At 37.2% G+C, this 19734-nt stretch overlaps 1 protein-coding gene across 1 annotated transcript in view; it reads left to right on the forward strand.

Annotated features, from left to right (window-relative positions):
* The window catches only part of ANGPT1 (angiopoietin 1), a 150406-nt gene that overhangs the window by 122683 nt on the left and 7989 nt on the right, over positions 1-19734 (forward strand). Inside the window, exon 8 of the mRNA XM_058027383.1 lies at positions 18417-18547. Within this exon, the coding sequence (XP_057883366.1) occupies positions 18417-18547 (131 nt within the window). The remainder of the gene's footprint in view (positions 1-18416; positions 18548-19734) is intronic.

The raw sequence follows: 19734 nt of genomic DNA on the forward strand, positions 1-19734 counted from the left end.
GAGCCCCTGGGAATGTGTCCTCAGGGACAAGGGAGCAGAACAGACTGATAGATCTTTCAGGACACTTCACATAAAATTCAAGATCTAGTAATCCACCGGTGCAAAAAATCCACAGGCGAAGAAATGCAAGAGAGCCCCATGGCTAAGTTGAGACTTGCTGGTCAAACTAAAGGGTAAGACGGAAATGCACAGGCAGTGGAAGCACAGCCAGATATCCTGGAAAAAATATAGGTATGCTACCTGGTTATATAGGGATGAAATTGCAAGGGATGCAATGAATCATGAGAAGGGCTTCTACAGGTATGTCAGCAAGAGAAACAAAGTCAAATAAAGTATACTCTCCCCCATGTGTAACACTGGCAAAACTGGTAACGAGATGAAAAGAAGGCTGAGGTACTCAATAAATCTTTTTGGCCTCAGTCTTCACTGGCAATGTCTGTTCCCACAGCTCTTGGGCAGATATATCACAAAAAAAGGGGACTGAGGAAGAAAAGTCCTTCCTACTGTAAGAAAAGATCAGTTTTGTGACCATCAGAAGAAGAACCTGAACATACATAAGGCTATGAGATCTGACAAGATCCATCCCAGAGTCCCGAGGGAATGGGCTGATAGAGTTGCCAAGCCACTCTGTAATATTTGAAAAGTCATGGCAGTCAGGTGAAGATCTCGATCTGGAAGGAAGGTTCTGGACCTGGATCAGGGCGAGACCCAATATCAACACAGGCTGGGGGATGAACAGATCAGGAGCAGCCACAGGACAAGGCCCTGGGCGTTCTGGGGGGTGAGAAGCTGGACAGGGCCCAGCAATGTGTGCTTGCAGATCAGAAAGCAAAATGTGTCCCGGGCCGCATCAAATGCAGTGTGGCCAGGGAGGTGTGGCAGGGCAAGGGAGGGGATTCTGCTCTGTTCTGCTCTGCTCTGGTGACACCTCATCTGGTATACCTCATTAATCTCTGGATCCCTCAGAGCACAAGACATTGACCTGCTGGAGCAGGTCCAGAGGAGGGCCATGAAAAATATCACAGGGCTTAAACACCTCTCCTGTGAAGAAAGTCTGAGACACTTGGGGTTGTTCAGCCTGGAGAAGGCTCCAGGGAACCTTAGAGAAGTTTTTCAGTAATTAGAAGGGGCTCATAAGAAAGGCTGGGACAGTTGTTATAGGGCCTGTTGCCATAAGACAAGGGATAATGGTTTTAAATTGAAAGAGGATAAATTCAGACTAGGCTTAAGGAAGAAATATTTTGCAATGAGATAGTGAAATACTGGAACAGGTTTCTCAAATTAGTGATAGATGCCCTCTGGAAAAATTCCAGGTGAGATGGGACAGAGCTCTGAGCAACCTGATTTAATTGAAGATGTTCCTGCTCACTGGAGTGGAAGCTTTGACTAGATGACCTTCAAAGTTCCTTCCAACCCACAGTGTTCTATGATTCTATTATTTTATTATATTATTTACTAAATGCTTGAAAGGATTCATATATGCAAAGGCCTCAAAAATTATACAATTTATCAGACATTATCACTGGAACTTCTAAACAATCCAGTATCCTGGACATGGGGGGAAATCAACATTGATGTTCCATAAACACAGGAAAATTATTTCCTTAAGATTTCAGAAAAGCACCAATGTGCAAGCTTTGCTAGATATACACTGTTGGTGGTACAGCAGCCTTGTTTCCAAGGAGGAAGGCAATGGCTCCAGTGTAAGTCACCTTCAGAATTTGATGTGACAATGGTCTAAACATTTTGGTGTATCCATTTATTCATCAATAATAGGGACATATCTGTTATCTATTTTCATTATTAGGTCTTCCAAGCTGTCTCTAAATTCGTGATGTCTTCAGTCTTGATTTTCTCTATCCTTTTCCCTTAACAGGTTAATTTTCAATTACCTTCTCTCCAAATTGATATATTTCCTTTATCAATACTGGATAATTCTCCTTATATTCAGTTTCACATGCCTGCAGAATCCACCTTCCAATAGTTTTTATAGGACATTAGTATGAGACTTTCAGTAATTAAGTTTGATTTTGCTCTTATGATTCTAGAATCTTTTCCTTTCTTTGGCATTTTAGGGCTTTTCAGCCACTTAACTGAAAGAGGAGCTTGTTTTCCAATATGTTCCACCACAGCTATCACTATGGAACACAGTGGGCATGACATTATCTCCTCCTCCAGACTCCTAAACTTTTTTAAGAAATGGAAAATATATGAGCAAGAACAAAAGTATCTTATTTTCCCATAAAGCTTATCTACAATAAAAGAAAAACATCAATTCAAACTTTAGGCAAAAAAAAAAAAAAAAAAAATTGTAACAATTTTTCAGTCTTAGGCATCATCCTAGATTTAATGAATGTAAGTGATTATTCACATGTTTTCCTACAGGTAGGTGAGATAAAGATTTTCAGTGCTAATATTAAAGCTGTTGAGCCCTAGGAGCAGACTGCAGGACCCTGTCTGAGACACTCAATTCTCTGTGCATGCCTGGGGAGAGATAAGCTGCTTAGACAGAAGCCAAATCAGGCAACATGCAAAGCACAGAGCTGCCTAGAGTTAACCATTAGGAAATTCTGAAAATAGCAAGACATCCATTTATATGCCCTGACAGTTCACAGCCCACAGCCTGAAGGTAGGAGACAATGTCTTGTCTTACTCAAGAAAGAAATGAAAGGCCTTGGGTTAATGCATTCATTTGCCAGAGGGTATCCAGACTTTAGCTATTGCTTCCCAAGAGAAAGCAGCAATCCCTGCTGCCAGGGAACAGGCTCCTCATGAATCCCTGACACTGTGCAGGGATGAATTCACCGCTCAGTGAATGAATAGGTACCAGGTCTCTTGTCAATGAAGTGCAAGAGGGATTTCTAAGATTATGCTCCCTGCTCCATGTCTTATTTTGAATTAAATAGATTTTTATTAAATTATGTTATGAACCAGTGGATACTATTCTGCAACACACATCTGTACTCTCTTTGAGGCTCAGTGAATCTTGAGTAATTTAATTGCAGCAGGACACATGTTGCTGGTTATGGCATGCTGAGGGAAGTTTTGCGGTTTTAAATCTTTCTCTTGCTGAGTCCATAAAAGCCTAACTCCTGTGGTGGGTAGTAGTCACTCAGGTCAGCAAATTTTTACATGAAAAGTTGAGAGTAACAGCAACTAGTAGCTCGACCACTTACTACTCAGTGAAGAAACTTAAAAAACAAAAAGTAGGTTTACGTGAGAACAATGTAATTCTAAACAGAACAGTGTTATCAAATCCTTGCTGAGGGCCAGATACATGAGGGCTAGGTGCTTGCTGCACAGGTACATGAGTCTGAGGTCTGAGAGAACTCTTTAATGAATGTAAGTATTGGCAGAAAAATTATCAGAGGAAACTCAGTAGTGATCTCCTTTTTACATATTGTAGTTCAGTGCAGATTCCACAAGGTCTGTCCCAGCTAACAGGGGAAGACAGAGTGTTTTGTGGCACCTAAAAGAAAGCTGCACAGGCTTTAACATAATATTGACCTGTTCTTTTGCTTCTCCAATTTAAAATGACTATTTTCCTTTTGTTTTCATTATCTTTCCTATCTACAATGTCAGTCTTCTTGCAAAGTGTTACTCCCTTTTAAGCCTTTATTGCTTTATGCAACCTCTACATTTACATTATGAAAGAATTTTAAAACAAGTATTTTAACAAAATTTATCAAATCCTGTGCTGAATGGACTTGATTGTCCCCAGTGTAAGAGTTCCCACTTCTATCAGTAATAACACCAAAAATAACTGCATTTCTTTAAACTACTTGCATCAAAGCATCTATCAAGAGCTAAAAAGTACTATTTTTGTTGGTGTAGATTTTGATATAGAAGTCAGCAACATTGTTTCTTCATCTCCACTGGGTTTTGACATGAAACAGCTCCTGAATAAAAGGATCTTGTGTAGCGGAGGCTCTTCTGGATATTTGCCACCCGCGAAGAATTTTTTAATGTCAAAACTGTTCTTTGTAGAATATTCAGACATCTGCAAGGTCATGTGGTTTTTAAATTCAGACTATCCATCAGATGGACTTAAGTGATGTGCTATTTACCTAAATGTCTATAAAAAATTTATAATACAATAAATTTTTTGCTACAATAATTTTCTTAATTGGAGGTTGTGTGCTCTTGTAACTTTTTCACTGCTTTAATTAAATAAATTCTTGTACAATGTAATTCTTGTATATGTTAATACCCTCTGCAACTTATAATAATATTCAGAATGTAAATTAGCAAAAATTTGTGTACAAAGTCTAATGGATATATGTAAGGACATGTCAAATGTTGCAGATAGATACAACACCACAGTGTGAAAATTTAGTTTCATTAATGTTTGTTAATCACTGATTGGCAGAAAATTTAGAATTGCACCATAATGCATCTATTTTAAGTGTGCAAGCAGAAAAACAAATGCAAAATTAAAATGCAGATTGAGGAAAAACTCTCACAGTAAAATTCATAATTAGAAAATATTTCACAATTAAAAAACGTATTAAAAATTTTCTTTAATGTAGATTCCCTGGTTGCATAATTCTGTTCACTATTATCTGTGCAAGTGTAAATTGCAGGGCATTTTCAGGATCAAATTCAGGTCCAGCTCAAAATATTTAACCTGAACATTATTCTTCCCATAACTTTGATCAAAACTGAAAAAAATGACTCTTCCAAATGCTAGTCTTGAAAGGTAGAAAATCTGCGTACAAAAAATGGGATGTGTCTCTGACTTCAATGAGAAAAATTATATTTTTCCTGTGGACGATCAAGATCTCCATCAAAGTGCAGTTGACCACTAAATGCTTACAAGATAATGACAAATTTATTTAGTATTAGTGACAATATATCCAGATTAAAAAAAAAAAAACAAAAACAAAAACAAAACAAACAAAAACTGCTGCTTGCCAAGTTTTCTGAAATTTCCACAATTGTCACCATGAGCTAAGCATTCAAACTTAGATCTCCACAATGCAGAAGCCAAGAATGGGACCTGAGGTCCCCTCAAAGAGTGTGGGTTCTGTGTGCCCCCATAGCTGCTGACTCTCTGCCCACTCTCTGAGCTAAGGAGAAGCCTGGTGGACCTGCCCATGTGGCTTTGAGCCCAGGCTAAAATACCCTGCCTGTGAGTAGGCTCAGTGTCGCTCTTATTGTGACAGTTCAGCTTCCAGCCAGGGTAGCGTGTGGGCAGGATGAGCTCATGTCTGCTCAGAGAGAACTGACAGAGCAAGCTTTCATCTGCTGGAAAAACACAAGCACAAAGTCTTAGAGTGACCCCTATTTAATCTAGAATGTACATGGTTAAAGTCTCTGAAATCTGTTACCAGCTTCCCAGCCAACCAATGCCAGTGGTTTTTCCCCATCCTTTTATCATTAACAGCTCTACTGGCAAGGTTTCTAGAGCTTGATCCTGAGAACACTTTCTGCACTGATTCACTAGATTTTCAGCAAATACCAGCAAAGTGGTGTGGTATTTTTTGTGAGTTTCCTCCTTTCATGAGTCAAAGACTAAAGCGTACCTGTGGGGCCTGAAGAGAATCTGGCAAAGCGATCATCCCAGATTTTTCAGTAGTCATTTATTGCACCAATCTTTAGGTTTCTTGTTCTCTTGGATTTGAGATTTGGGATTTTTGTCCTATCAAATGAGTACTTGATTTAGCTGTCTCTATCTCTAAGGTAATGGTAATAAAAAGAGATATTATCCATTATTTGATCCACAGCAGAAATGCAGCAGATGAGTTAGACCACAAAGCAGAGGTGTACACCATGTCTGAAGAGCTGCTAATTTACATAAACCTTCCAACAGATAAAAACTTTGAATGTCAGAACACAAACTTATTGTGATATCCAATACAGCAAAGTGTTCATTGATTGGTTGGTCTGCAAAGATCTGCAAGAAGGAGATACTCAAAAACAATGAAAGCCTAATTAGAAAAAGAAAGAAAAGTGCCTGCTACCGTACTGAGTTTGGTCTCCAGTCTTCTGTTTCATCAGATCCTAGAGGCTGAAGTGTTTGCAATTTAAAATCAGTGCTGGAACAGCTCAAAACTCTTGACCCAAGTGCATGTGCATTGTTCATGTTTGGTTTTCTTTTATTTAGAATTATAATTCAGCTGCACCAAAGTAAAACTTCTTTGCACCTACCTCAATGCCATTTGAACCAAAGGAGTCATTATTGTGAATCACAGCTCTTATTAGGTCATGACCTGGGTTTTTAGGGTGAAAAAGGCATGTAAAACATGCTGAGCACTGTTAGCCTGGTCAGTGTGGCACCAGGAAAGGACTTGGATCATAAATGGGTGACAGTCAGTTAACCTTTCACTCACAGATGACTGTTTGTTGGCCACAAATGACGCCAAGAGAGTTGAAATACGTTTTAATAGTCTGTTTATATTTTTCTACCAAGGTCTTAGTGCCACATAACTCATTTTGGCATTTTTTAAACTTAATTTTGCATTAAGAAAACCAAGGAAACAGTGAAGTCAATATTTATTTTTCAAATAGCTATAAACATTTCACAGAAACTCTCTATGCATCAGTCATTTATAAAATTTTTCCTAAATACTTGCCCTTATACTGAAAGCCTAACCTTAGTGTGATAATGGAGATAAAAGCCAGAAGATAAGTGTTGCATATTGTACAATACAGACACTAATGAGTGAAGGGATCAAGGCAAGCCTGCTGCACACTATTCAGACTGAAGGTGGGATGCACTTGTGTATATAAGTACTTTTATTCTACAACTAGTTTCTAATTTGATAAATCTTTAATCAAAAAATGAATAATGCTGGTGTGAAGGATACTATATGAATAAGACAAGCCTTGGCTTTCTCATCCCCATATTTTTTCTTCTTCTCCTTCCCATCCTCCATTTTAATTTTTTTTGCACAGACTTTTTTACTCATTTTGCAATGTACCCAAGTAATTTTTTTTCTTTCAAGCACATTGCCAGTACTTCGTTGAGGCAGGACCACCAGAGCTCTCACTGAGGGTCGAGTCACTCTTGTTTCATTATGATTGCACACTCTTTAAGATGACATAAAGCCATAAAAAAAATTAAAATATAAGGGTCAGAAAGAGATCATGACAATTATGTTGTCATTTATACTATTTTCTATTGTTTCCATATTTGGAAATTATTGCTTCTCCTGTCACCTCCACAAAGTGATTTTTCAATTTTTCTTGCTGTTTACTGATGTCATGAGTCTGAGTACATAGCCACCAGATAAAGCCCTTTATTCTGATTAGAGGAAATTCATAAACAGTGAAATGGCTTATCCATCAGGACTGATCAAGTTCAAACACAGGTAAGAAAAAGAAAATTCTGATTAACTTTTTACTTTGAAAGTAATATTCCCCAAAACATCCTTGCATTTTCCTCTGGGATTCACGCAGTGGGAAGCACACATTACTTGACACGAATCCCAGCATAAATCTTGAAAATCTCATGCAGAACCCAAAATATTTATTTTAATGTGTTATTCATTAAGTTATTTCTTTACATTGTAGTCTGTTGGCAGCTGCAAACTCATTCCATTCCATCCACATTAAACCAATGCTGTAGTAAGGTTTGATAGGGTTACTAGTTCATTAACAACTGAAAAATTTATAAAACAGAAAATGCAAATGCTGCAAGGGGCACGATTGTAAAAGAAGATTGCACTGCTAGTCCAGAATAAAGAATAAATAATCAAAATAAATTGATGAAAAAATTAATTGCAGACTATTTCCACCTTTATCAATAATGATTAATTTCCTTATACTCAAGCTCTTCACACAGGAAAAAAACCTCAACAAACCCCCTAGAGATTTCTGAAGCATGCCCTGGTGAAGGCAACGGAGCTGGGGAAGTGTCTGGAGCACAAGTCTTGTGGGGAGTAGCTGAGGGAGCTGGGGGTGTTCAGTCTGGGGGAAAGAAGGCTTGGGGGGACCTTATCCCTCTGTACAACAGCCTGAGAAGAGGTTGTAGCTGGGGGGGTCAGCCTCTTCTCCCAGGTAACAAGTGACAAGAAGAAACAGCTGCATGAGGGGACTTTACATTGGATATTTGGAGAAAAAAATTTCCCAGAAATAATTGTCAAGCATTAGAGCAGGCTGCCCAGGGAGGTGGTTGAGCCAGCATCCCTGGAGGTATTACAGCCTGTGGAGATGTGGTGCTTAGCAGCATGTGGTTTAGTGTGGGCTTGGCAGTGCTGGATTAACGATTGAACTTGATGACCTTCTTTTCTCCAGACTGAACACCCCCAGCTCCCTCAGCTACTCCCCACAAGACTTGTGCTCCAGACATTTCCCCAGCTCTGTTGCCTTCACCAGGGCATGCTTCAGAAATCTCTAGGGGGTTTGTTGAGGTTTTTTTCCTGTGTGAAGAGCTTGAATATAAGGAAATTAATCATTATTGATAAAGGTGGAAATAGTCTGCAATTAATTTTTTCATTTATTTTGATTATTTATTCTTTATTCTGGACTAGCAGTGCAATCTTCTTTTACAATCGTGCCCCTTGCAGCATTTGCATTTTCTGTTTTATAAAGGTCTTAAAGGTCTTTTCCAACAAAATTTTTTTCTATCGTTTTATGATAATTGAAAAATACCTTTCACAGTTTCAGTTTACTGTTGCGCCAGTGGAAATATGAGGAAAAAATGTTATTCAACCTAGATGTTTTGTCCAATTAAGTATTTAAATAATTTCTTAATGGTGATTACATGTTGTGCCTTATTCAACATCCAATTTGATTAGAAAAAGTAAGTTCAGTAGTCATATTGAAGTCAGGAATTCTGTTGGCAACCAAAAACCCCACAAGAAACCCAAATCAAAACACTAGCACCCATCCCCCCAACCTACATGGACTATATGCCCTTTAGACACATTAATTTCCAAACATCAACTTATCTCATTAAGATTAATATAAGTTTTTAACATAAGTCTATCTCTGATATTAGTAACTTTTGTACTTACTTATGATTAATGACTTTCAATTAAGTGAACTGTGTGATAAATATTCTACTGCGGCCTGTAAATGACATTTCTCAATGACACTGCTTGGTAAGAAAAACCCAGTATCTCTACAGTAGCCATCAGGGTAAAAGCAAGCATGAACAGCATGCTGATACATGAAGCTTTCTATTTCCATTTTATCTAAAACAGTTAATTAGGATAATGTATAACCTATGTGGATGACAGTGTATAATTAATGTCACCCTCAGTACAACTAAAGCATAGATTTATGAAATCCACTTTTACAATATATCTGCATGGATTTCAACAAACTATATTTACGAGACTTTTGGAACTTCCAAGCATATTTTGGAAGAAGTACTACGTTTAAATTTTACTGTAGTTGTGTGGGTCTCCTTTACTGGATTTTCAAACATGATTAATCAATTTAAAGATAAATCAAATTTCCAACAAATGTTCACTGAACTTTTCCACTAACTTCAATGTCTGTAAAACAGATCCTTAAATAAAGATATGCAAACACCACAAGCTTCAGCAATTCAGTAAAGATAAGAATCAGAGGGTCTGATTACTTCCATAAACCTTAAAAACTTTAAAAATATTACTTTCTCTGTAGAGTCCCTGTATTTCAGTGCTGAAAAAATCCCTTAAGAATCAGTTTTGGCATTTCTGCTGTTGGCTTCAGCCAAACCTGAGAAGTCTGTTTGAGTAGGGAGAAAATGATTTTTTTATTTTAGGTTACATTTTGAATTAAGCAAATTTCTCTAACCTTGGCTTTGTCCATGTGTTAGGAAAAAGTTCAGATAACTTCTAATTTTGTATGTTACTTTTTAAGATGTTCATCAATCTTCAAAGATATAAAAATAATTTGCATTATCATTTAGCATAGTTCAGTGTTTATATGTCCATTTAAAACATTGATCATCTCTAGTTATTTCAAGCTTGAAATTAATTCAGCCTCTACATTTTATAAATTAATGTTGTGTTTTATAGAGTCATGAATCAGGACAAAAGTGGTAGTTTCTGCAGCAACAGGAAATCTTAGCATTTATATAGCTGGTGAGAGAGTGAAATTTTTTTCTGTAGCAAGAATTTAGCTTTCATTTAATAAAAAAAATGTAATAAATCTAATAACTGAAAAGTTTCATTTCAGATTTGCATGAGAAAAAAACATTGGTGGGTGATTTTGTTTTAATAAGTATTGTGTTGAAAAATAGTTTTAACAGAAAATGGTAGTAGCAGATTAATGTATCTCTTCTGTGCTGTATTTGGTGAGAGATTAGAGTAGAGGGAATTATTTCTGTTCAACACATCGTTGTGATAGTAGCCTAAAGTATGTTTCTGTTTCTGTTAGCAGCAAAACCCGGCGTTACCGTATGTTTCCTCTCCATCACCACCATGCTACTGACATCAGCTGCAAACCTAGCAGCTCACACTGCCAGGGACTTTCTGTGGCTTCTGCAGCATGTATTTCAAGCAATAGAAGCATATGTTTGCCTGTTCATGGTCCAGAATAAACATATTTTTAAACACTTGTTGCAAACCATGACAAAGCACCATTTGCCTGCAGACAGCAGTATGACAGGCCGTGTGCTGTGCATTAGGAAAAATGATCCTGATGTCTTTTAGTTATCCTTACCCAATACTCAATAACTGCAGTGCTTTACTCAATTATTAATATATTAATAAAATTTAATATAGAAAAGCAAATTTGTTCATTTTATGGGAAAACTCACAATCAGTACAACATACAGGCTTACTAGACTATTTTATATTTTTCTGTAATGTGTAGATGTGTTTCTTACTCACGGCTGGGTTGTTTGCTTGTTCACTGTCCAGAATAAACATATTTTTCTCCTTTGACCTGTCAGGTCTGAAGTTCAAACACAAGCTAAACATGCCGTGGCCTCTTAGAGATAGAAAACAAGTTTTTCAGTTTTTCAGTTTTTCAGTTAACAGTGTGCAATTCCTGGGAAGGATCCCTCTACTATAAATCACTTGTTGTCCCTTAGACAGGTTGTACTGAAACAATTCCAAAGGCAAACTGATCATATGCATTTATAGCTGTATTTTATATTCACATTTTATCTTTAAAATTGGCAGATATATGTCCTTACTTTGGATATACTGAATTAATATTTTGTTAGCTGGCACATTTCACTTGTCTCTACAAGAGAATGGGTAAGGAGCTGCAGTGATGTCAAACAATAATTACATCAGTGAGTCGTTGCTAAAGAGCAACCTCGGAGAAATACAGAGGTTATTTTGTCTTACACTTTTCTAAAGGAAATGTAGAAGGAAATTATTTTCATGAGCAAGCAGCAAGAATATTAAGAGCCAAATTGAAAATCTGTTCAAGTTGTCAGTGTTTCTTACTGCATTATTCAGGTTTTCAACATTTTACAGAGCCATCATGCCTACTGTTTGCAATTACAAACTCCATTAGGAATATAAGTTAAATCAAAAGTCCATGAATTTACCAAGTACACTATTTCTCAAGTTTGTACTAAAGATAAGAGTGGGAAAAATGCAGTATTCTTAGGATTCATGATTGATATTTCTGATTTTCTCCAGTCAGACACCAAATGTGAGATTCCCTTTCTGCTTCTCTTTTGGCACCTTTGCATCAGTTATTCATTCAAAGGCAGTGATCAAGGTGGTGAATATTTCTTGCAACTCAATTAAACGAGTTAGCAAGAGCTCACAATTTTGTGAGTAGTGGTGTTTTTGTCATCTTCCTTCCTATCTTGTTTCTTCAATTTCTCCAAAGTGTTTTCCTTTCTCTTGGGGTAGCTTTTAGTTTACTTCTAATAATTATTTACCTCATCTTGTGTTGCATTCTTGCTAGCTAGTTAATCTTGATTCATGGTTAAAAAAAATTGTGAGTTGATTTAATTTAGTTTGTTTTCGTAAGGAGAGTATGCACTGTCCTAATGAAATCAAAATATTTCCTTCTCTCCCTTTCAAAGAAAAAATAAAGGTTATGTTTGAGAAGAAGTTTTATTTCCAAAAGAAGAAAAAGGATCCAAATGGGTGCCCAGGCAATCTATATGTAATCTGGACAAGGGCATTGACTAAGATGCCTCTTACTCTACATTCTGACAGAGTTCAAACTCACAGGGATCTATCTCCCTGCTCACCACAGATGGCTCATGCTCTGTCTCCAGCCAGGAGATGATTTTTCCACTGATTTTAAAAACTAGCAGGCACAAGGGATGTTTCCCTTTATCCTTTAGTGTGAGTACTAAATGATGAAAAAGTTAGGGTTTATCAGTAAAATACCAGGGTTATGATTCTCAGATAGTTCCCACATTATATTTAGTTCCATTTTGGCAGACATTTTAGTTTCAACCTCAGTGACAGCAGTATTTCTCTAGAGTGATTATTTAGATTGTTTTTTCTCCTGTTCACAACATGTTATCTATCATTGAATATTTGTAAGGTACCTTTATTACAGAGGTGATTTTGCTATTCATGGACAACCATTACCATTGGGAGGCTTGGTGGGATTTTACAATATGTTCAGGAAAAGGTGCATTGGCCAGAATTCTAACAAACAATATTTAATGTAGACATGATGTCTTATTAATTGGTTAAAAAGGGGGTTTGATTCACAAATAATTAATCAAAGCATTTTTGATGGAAAACAACCCCCAAACCTGTACTTAAAATGAAGTTGCTGTCTGGTTTTGTTTTCTTTTATTTCTTAGAATTATTACAATTAAAGTCTAGACTTAAGAGTATCCTAAATATAATCTCATGCTGGGTCCACCTAAGTGGTTGCAGTCCAGTGAGCTTTGGTTCACAAAGGGACTTAATCACCTAAATCCCATTATGACTGGAATTGTTTAACTAACAGAGCATTTCATGAAACTCTACCAACTTCAGCATCTTTTAAGTGGGTTTAGTTTCAGAAACTTAAGCTATCTAAAATTTAGATGCAGCTGTGAACCAGATGGAAGATGCAAGTTAAATCCCTCCTCAACCTCAAACATTTCTAAACTAGAGGGCAAAGTAATGTCAGTCACATGGGTTCTAAAAACAAAGATGTCTTTCACATGCCTAACATGCAGGACATACCTAAGTAGTAACCAGTAGGTTAGAAGGATTGAGATGTAGGTGCCCTCTGCTCTTGTCCAAGTTAGGAAAAAATAAAACCCAGTGAAGAGAGAGCTCAGAAAAGGAAACTCTGGGTAGAGGATTCTGATCCCCACACAACTATTTTTTTTCCCATGACCATTTCCATCAAAATTAACAACTCCTCCTTTGAGAAGGGATCAGAATCTGGGATTCACTCCTGCCATGTGGAATGAGCAGGCTGGAGATAGGACATTTTAGGCCTCAGAGACAAAACTGAAGTGGGAATTTGAAGACATCCCTTTAAAGTATTTCCCAAAGGCAAGCTTTGATGTGCTTCTCTCCACTTATCATGCTGAATCTTTTAAATCCTACTTCAAGACTCTTGGTTCTCTCTATTTAGCTGTTAAGGATATTAGGCCATTACTCATGGAGATCTCTGCTCATATTTTTAGCACTTTGGCAATGGTGAAATTTGCTCTTAACTCATCATATTCAAGAACTGCACATTGAGGTAGTTGAGATGGTTCTCTACATCTCCTAATGATGGTTGTCATGTTTGTAATAAACTATTATCTTCTTTGTTTGTTTACAGAAAAGTATTTCTCACCAACAAAGCTAGATGTGACTTAGCTGTTTCATTGAGAGACTGATAGAAGTAAAGGACTGAGTGATCTCTAGCAGCTCTAATACAAAAAAAAAATAGAGAAAACTAGCTACTATTAAATTCTGGGAGTTCTACTGAACTCTGACTCATTCTAGTAAAAATAAATAAAAAACCACTAAGTTTAAGGTTCAATGTTTGATATGTAAAGCACTGCATCAGAAACTATTTCTTATACTTTTAGCACACAACTTTTTTACATGGATTTATGATTGCATTATATTTTTCAGAATTTTTTATATCTCATTCAGTACGTTGCAATTTTCACAGCTGTATGTGCAGAACTATAACATTTTAATATTTTTTGTTATTTATTTGGAATCATCCCAAGTTTATCTGTGAAAGTCTTTAAACATGGTATGAAGATAGTTAAGCCATATATATTTGAAAGTATGTGAGGTCATCTAATCACAACAAAAGCAAAAATTTCTGATGTAAATTTAAGACGTCTTTTCAGGCTGCCCTGCAGTTGTTTATGCAATATTTTTAGATCTACTCTTTGCATACAATATACCTTACTTTTGTTTCAATGGACTGCAGATAGTCAAGTTGTGTCACACAGTAAGAATGATGAAAAGCAAAACATCCTTAAGAATTCTCCTTCACCATCTGAGAAGCGAGATCCCAGGCTGCCATTGCTATATCCCAAGAAAAAATGCAGAATGATCCTAACATCCATGCTAAATAAGATGTAACAGTTGCAATATTTTAAATTTTTTTTTTGTTTCTTCTAAAGTACATCAGCTATGAAAGTTTCTAGTTTCTAAATGAGGGCTGCTCTGTTCCTCATAATGAATTTAAAATTTCATTAAAAAATCATCAGAAGTCCTTAAAATTTCATATAAAAATGCAATATTTCTCTCATTCTTATTTACACATTATTTAACTGCTATTGCTTATTTCTTGCTTTTTCAGTTTCATTGTATGCAGATGAAGTAGATTTATTTTTGCTTATACAAGCACGAATTTACATCTCCTGCCTATTGTGTAAATCAAAGCAGCATTTCACCTTCTTTCCTTGATCAGAATTTCCTGTCTGTGAGCAAATGGGAAGACTGGAAATGTACCCTTTAAAATGTTCTTTGACTTCTAATCAGTAATGAGTGGGTTTTATTCTTAACTTCCTTTCCTTTATCTCCAAAAACAACCAAGAGGAATGATACCCCGAATTGCCATTTTTTCAAAGGGAGGGAAATCGTATCCTAGTAGTTATTTGAAGTTTGTTTTAAAGGTTCAATCCTACCAATCTGAATCTGAGAATACTGAGTAATTAAGTCCAAGTAGTAAGATGCCTATTGCTCCTGGGAGCTAAGGAGCTCATCAGTTGCCTTGCTGCTGGGCAGATTCGCTGTCTCAAGCTGGAATAGTTTGGACTTGTAGGCCTTGAGCTAAAGATCCTGATTGCTTCAGGACCAGCTCTGGGTTTTGACTGAGATCTGATTTTGGTGTAAAGTAGTGCCAACTTTGCAGTGGCATTTTTTTTTCTAACTGCTGGGCAATGCCAATCCAGGGAGAAAAGCCCAAAGAAACTGAATTACTGTTTCAACTGTGGTTCATCTGCACAAGGCTGCAGTATGATAAGCGCACTAGAGCTCAGAGCCAAGTTAAGCTTTATTCTTTTAAAGTCACTGGAGACCTACTAGACAAATTCTGTTGAGGAACAGTCAAACATAACTGACAAGATCTAAACCTGTGATGAGTGGAATGTTTGTAAAATATCAGGGAAAATAAAGAGCTTCTAAACAATCCCAATACCCTCACCCTTCGGGGAAAACATTGAATACCAAGTAATATTTTCTTCTTTATGTTTTACGTTTTCTTAGATTGTACTTTTTTATTGGACTAAGTGGGTTTAATAGAGTTGATTGCTAATAAAAGATCTGGCTAACCTTGTCTTTCTTATTTGAGTAAACAGCATTTGCTTTTTATACTAACTTTATGAGGCTTCTGTGAGCCTTGGTGTGGCTCATATAATGAGGATGTACAGCCATTTAATCTCAGATCATAGATATCATGTGACAAAATAATTTCTCTATCAACACAACCTCAGGGAAGTTTATTTTGTTCTGCAAAATATTAGGCACAGCCCAAAAACAAGGCAAAAGTCCAATGAATGAAGATGGGATCAATTCCAGCCTTTCATTTGTATTAAACAAAGAAATGGACATGTGCAAAGACAGATCTTAGATTAATCTTGTCTAAAACAAACATCCTTTGATAGATTAACATGGTCATTACAGGCTAATTTCCACCATGATTGGGCAATAGCATGATGCCATGACCTTCCTGGATTCCTGGATTCCTGGCTTGTTTTTTGTTAAATTACAAAGGATTTTCACAGTCTTCTATTTAGGCTTACACTTGGCATTAACTATTTTTGTGCTATCAGAAGGTATTTGACTATGTATGATATTTGTATTTAATTCAAAAAGTTTTGTACGTTTATGTGTGTGTAGTTTTCTATCTATATATACAATATTTGCTCTGAGGATTGAATCCAAAGTATTTAATCATCAGCCTCAGCCATTTAACAATCAAAATTAAAATCAAATTAAGGTAGGCAATGTAACTAGTTTCAAATAATAAACCTGACAATTCCTTTTTTAATTAATTTTTTTTTAATTTTTAAATATTCATGCTTAGCATCTACTCTCTCCACTTTTAGTGTTGAACAAAGGACGCATAGGAAGAAATTCACTGAAAATTAGGTGAAGTTCACATCAGTCTACTATAGGGTATTCTCAGATTCAGTCTACAAGTGTGAAACTCTGTAGATTGCTAAGATCTGGTTCTATGCCTTCACATTTTAAGTAATCTTATCAGATATCCTAACAAGGCTTTTCTGTAATGAGTTTCTGTGACAAGTTTAATCCAATTAGCTTTATTTGGACCTAATATCCACCCACAGATGCATGCAAAACAAAAAAAAAAATCTCCAAAACTAAACCAAAAAAAACCAGCAGCCATGCACTTGATTAAGGAAAGCTGTCATATGGTACCCTTGCTCTCATAAGCAGAATTCAGCTCCAAAGTTCTATGGGAGAAGTGGGTTTTATTTAAATTTCAGTCTTGGGACAGACCCTCCACATCTCAGAAAAATGTCAATGGTTTAACTACTGCTGCTATTGTAGGCTAGAAAGGTCAGGGATGTTCTCTACTGCTGCTGTCAATACTGTGAACACTGCAGCAAAGTATGTCTTCCATGTAAACAAATGGATGAATGTCACTCTGGTAAATGCATTTACTCTTTTATTCATGCAAAGTAACTAGATAAAAAAAAACAGCGACCACAGTCAGTGACTGCCATCTGCTCTCTTTGTTCTCTCTGTCCGTGGGAGAAGTTGGGAAAACTTTTTCTAGCATAGCACTCTGAGGTAAGTCACAGAGAGTAGCAGACATCTCTCCTGCTCGTCTCCTAACTCTGTTCTTGTAGCTCCTTATGCATTTTATATTTAATATTATATTTAAAAGACATATTTGCCCCTCTGCAATAAACATGGAGGAAAGAGAACAGATGTCTCTCACTTCAGTGGAGAAGTCTATCCCACTGCTTAGCAAATCATCTTCTTGGTTAGCCCTGTGGCTGCTTTATTCCTAGCCTGTAGATTCAAGGAGAGGGGAGGGATGTGTCTTCCTCTCTTATTTGCTCCAGTGGCTAGGGCTTACTCCTGAGTGTAAGGATTGTGGCTTCAAACTTCTCCAGTGACGCTCAGATCCTTCTCTTTCTTCTTGCATATGAAGCTGTTATGACAATCACACCTTCCTCTCCTCTCCTCTCCTCTCCTCTCCTCTCCTCTCCTCTCCTCTCCTCTCCTCTCCTCTCCTCTCCTCTCCTCTCCTCTCCTCTCCTCTCCTCTCCTCTCCTCTCCTCTCCTCTCCTCTCCTCTCCTCTCCTCTCCTCTCCTCTCCTCTCCTCTCCTCTCCTCTCCTCTCCTCTCCTCTCCTCTCCTCTCCTCTCCTCTCCTCTCCTCTCCTCTCCTCTCCTCTCCTCTCCTCTCCTCTCCTCTCCTCTCCTCTCCTCTCCTCTCCTCTCCTCTCCTCTCCTCTCCTCTCCTCTCCTCTCCTCTCCCTTTGTTGCAGCTGAGCTCCAGCTCCTAAGCTCATGGTTGTGGTTTCAGCTAGTTGAAAGACTCCTTAAAAAAAGAAATGCTTTGCATTGCAAATTATGAAGACTTTTGTGGCTTGAACTCTAAGTTATTCTCTATTTGTCACTCAGACAGCTTTGGGCAGAACTGAGTTTTTGGCTTGTGGAATTAAAAGTTCTAAGGCTGCTAAAATCCTCTTTCAATCCCAGGCATTAATAACATGACTCCTGTTAACTGGGGTTGCTGTTTCTGTGCCACAGGAAAGAAACAGTAAAAAAAAACAGCTACTCAAGTAGTCAGTCATTCTGTCAATGTATTCCAGATATCTGGACACCTCTTCTCACTCCTGCTCTCTCACTGCCTCTGCTTTTTTGTCTTTCCAGTTCTGATTCCTTGAGCTTGATTTTGCTCTGGAGGAAGGACTATGTGCTACTACAGATACAGTGCAAAACCCCAAATGTCCCCTATATGTCACACCTGAAACAAGAGAGAGATTTAGACAAAACATAAGAGATTCACGAGTTTTCTGGGTGCACTTCATACAATGCCAACCTGATATGGAAAAAATCTGGATCTCTTTTTTTTTTTTTCTATTTTGGTGACCCTGATTGTTTTCCCTTGTTGTTTCAGGCTTTATTTAAAAGGTCACAGTGGAACTGCTGGAAAACAGAGTAGTCTGATCTTGCATGGTGCTGAATTCAGTACAAAAGATGCTGACAATGACAACTGCATGTGTAAATGTGCTCTCATGTTGACTGGAGGTGAGTACAACTGACTGAAAATATGGTACATTAAAGGAATCTACTGTGTTTTCCTAAAGTAACCATGGATGAAGTTGTGTCATGGATGTATAAGTCCTGAGTGAAAACTTCTTCTATTATATTTACTGCTACTTTTTCCTGTACATATATTGTCAAAATGCCAATACCTCTAGATTCCTGTCAGCAGAGAAAGCATTATCCAGAGATGCAGTCAGTATACTTCTGCACTGAAGCTGTTGCAAGAATGTCTAAGAGGAAAGTATAAGTTAGTGTAATTGTTTAGGCAAGAAAGGCAAAATTAAAAAAGATAAAAGATTAAAAGGGTGAAAAGAAGTTTGTCAGAAGTTGGACAATCAACCAGCAAAAAAAGAGAAGAAATGGCCAGATATTAGATATTAGATAGCAAAGTTTAGAAACAATCCTAGTCTAGACTTGTCATACATTATCTATTCCACTTAGGGATGTGATTCTGTTATTAAGGTATTTATAATGGTTAAACTTTATCTGTTAGGTGAGCATAATGCATAAAGACACTAAATGACTAATTCACTCCCCTGTGAAAGACTTGGCCTGCAACCACCTGTTTAAATCTGGAAGGTTTAAGCTGATTTCCTTTGTAGCTGAGTCAAACTACAGAAGGAAAGAAAGAAGAGTTGAGGTGGGGTAAGAGCACAGACAAGTTACGCTGGGACAGCTTAAAGTCTCAAGTTGATCTGACTTCCAGCAAGTGTAGTGTATATGATTGGTATTTTTTCCAAATATAGTGTGTATGATTGGTACTTTTCCCCTGCAGCACAGAGAATGAATATTTGAGATTATCTTTCCATTCAGACTCCTAATGCTCCTAAGAGTGAGAATTTTCTCTGGCGAATGATAATCATTCCCAGTCCCTGTGTGGTCAAGCTCATTTTTATCTCTAGAACACCACATTATAGCAGAAAGCTTAAATTGAGGTTTAAACCAAAACCAAAGATTCTTTGGTTTACTGACTGTATCACCAAGAAAGCCCCTTTCTTATCTTCACATCTGATCTTGTTCAGAGACTCTCCTCAGTGATTTCTAACTTTCCTGGAAAAAAAATCCTGTCGCATGTACAGTTTTAATTATTTTGGATCAGACTGTTAAACCTGTATTATTTGTGGTTACTGGCACTCTGAGTTCAGCTCAGGCCACATCCAGGCACATAT

Source organism: Melospiza georgiana, chromosome 1 (genome assembly GCF_028018845.1).
Source record: "Melospiza georgiana isolate bMelGeo1 chromosome 1, bMelGeo1.pri, whole genome shotgun sequence".
NCBI lineage: Eukaryota > Metazoa > Chordata > Aves > Passeriformes > Passerellidae > Melospiza > Melospiza georgiana.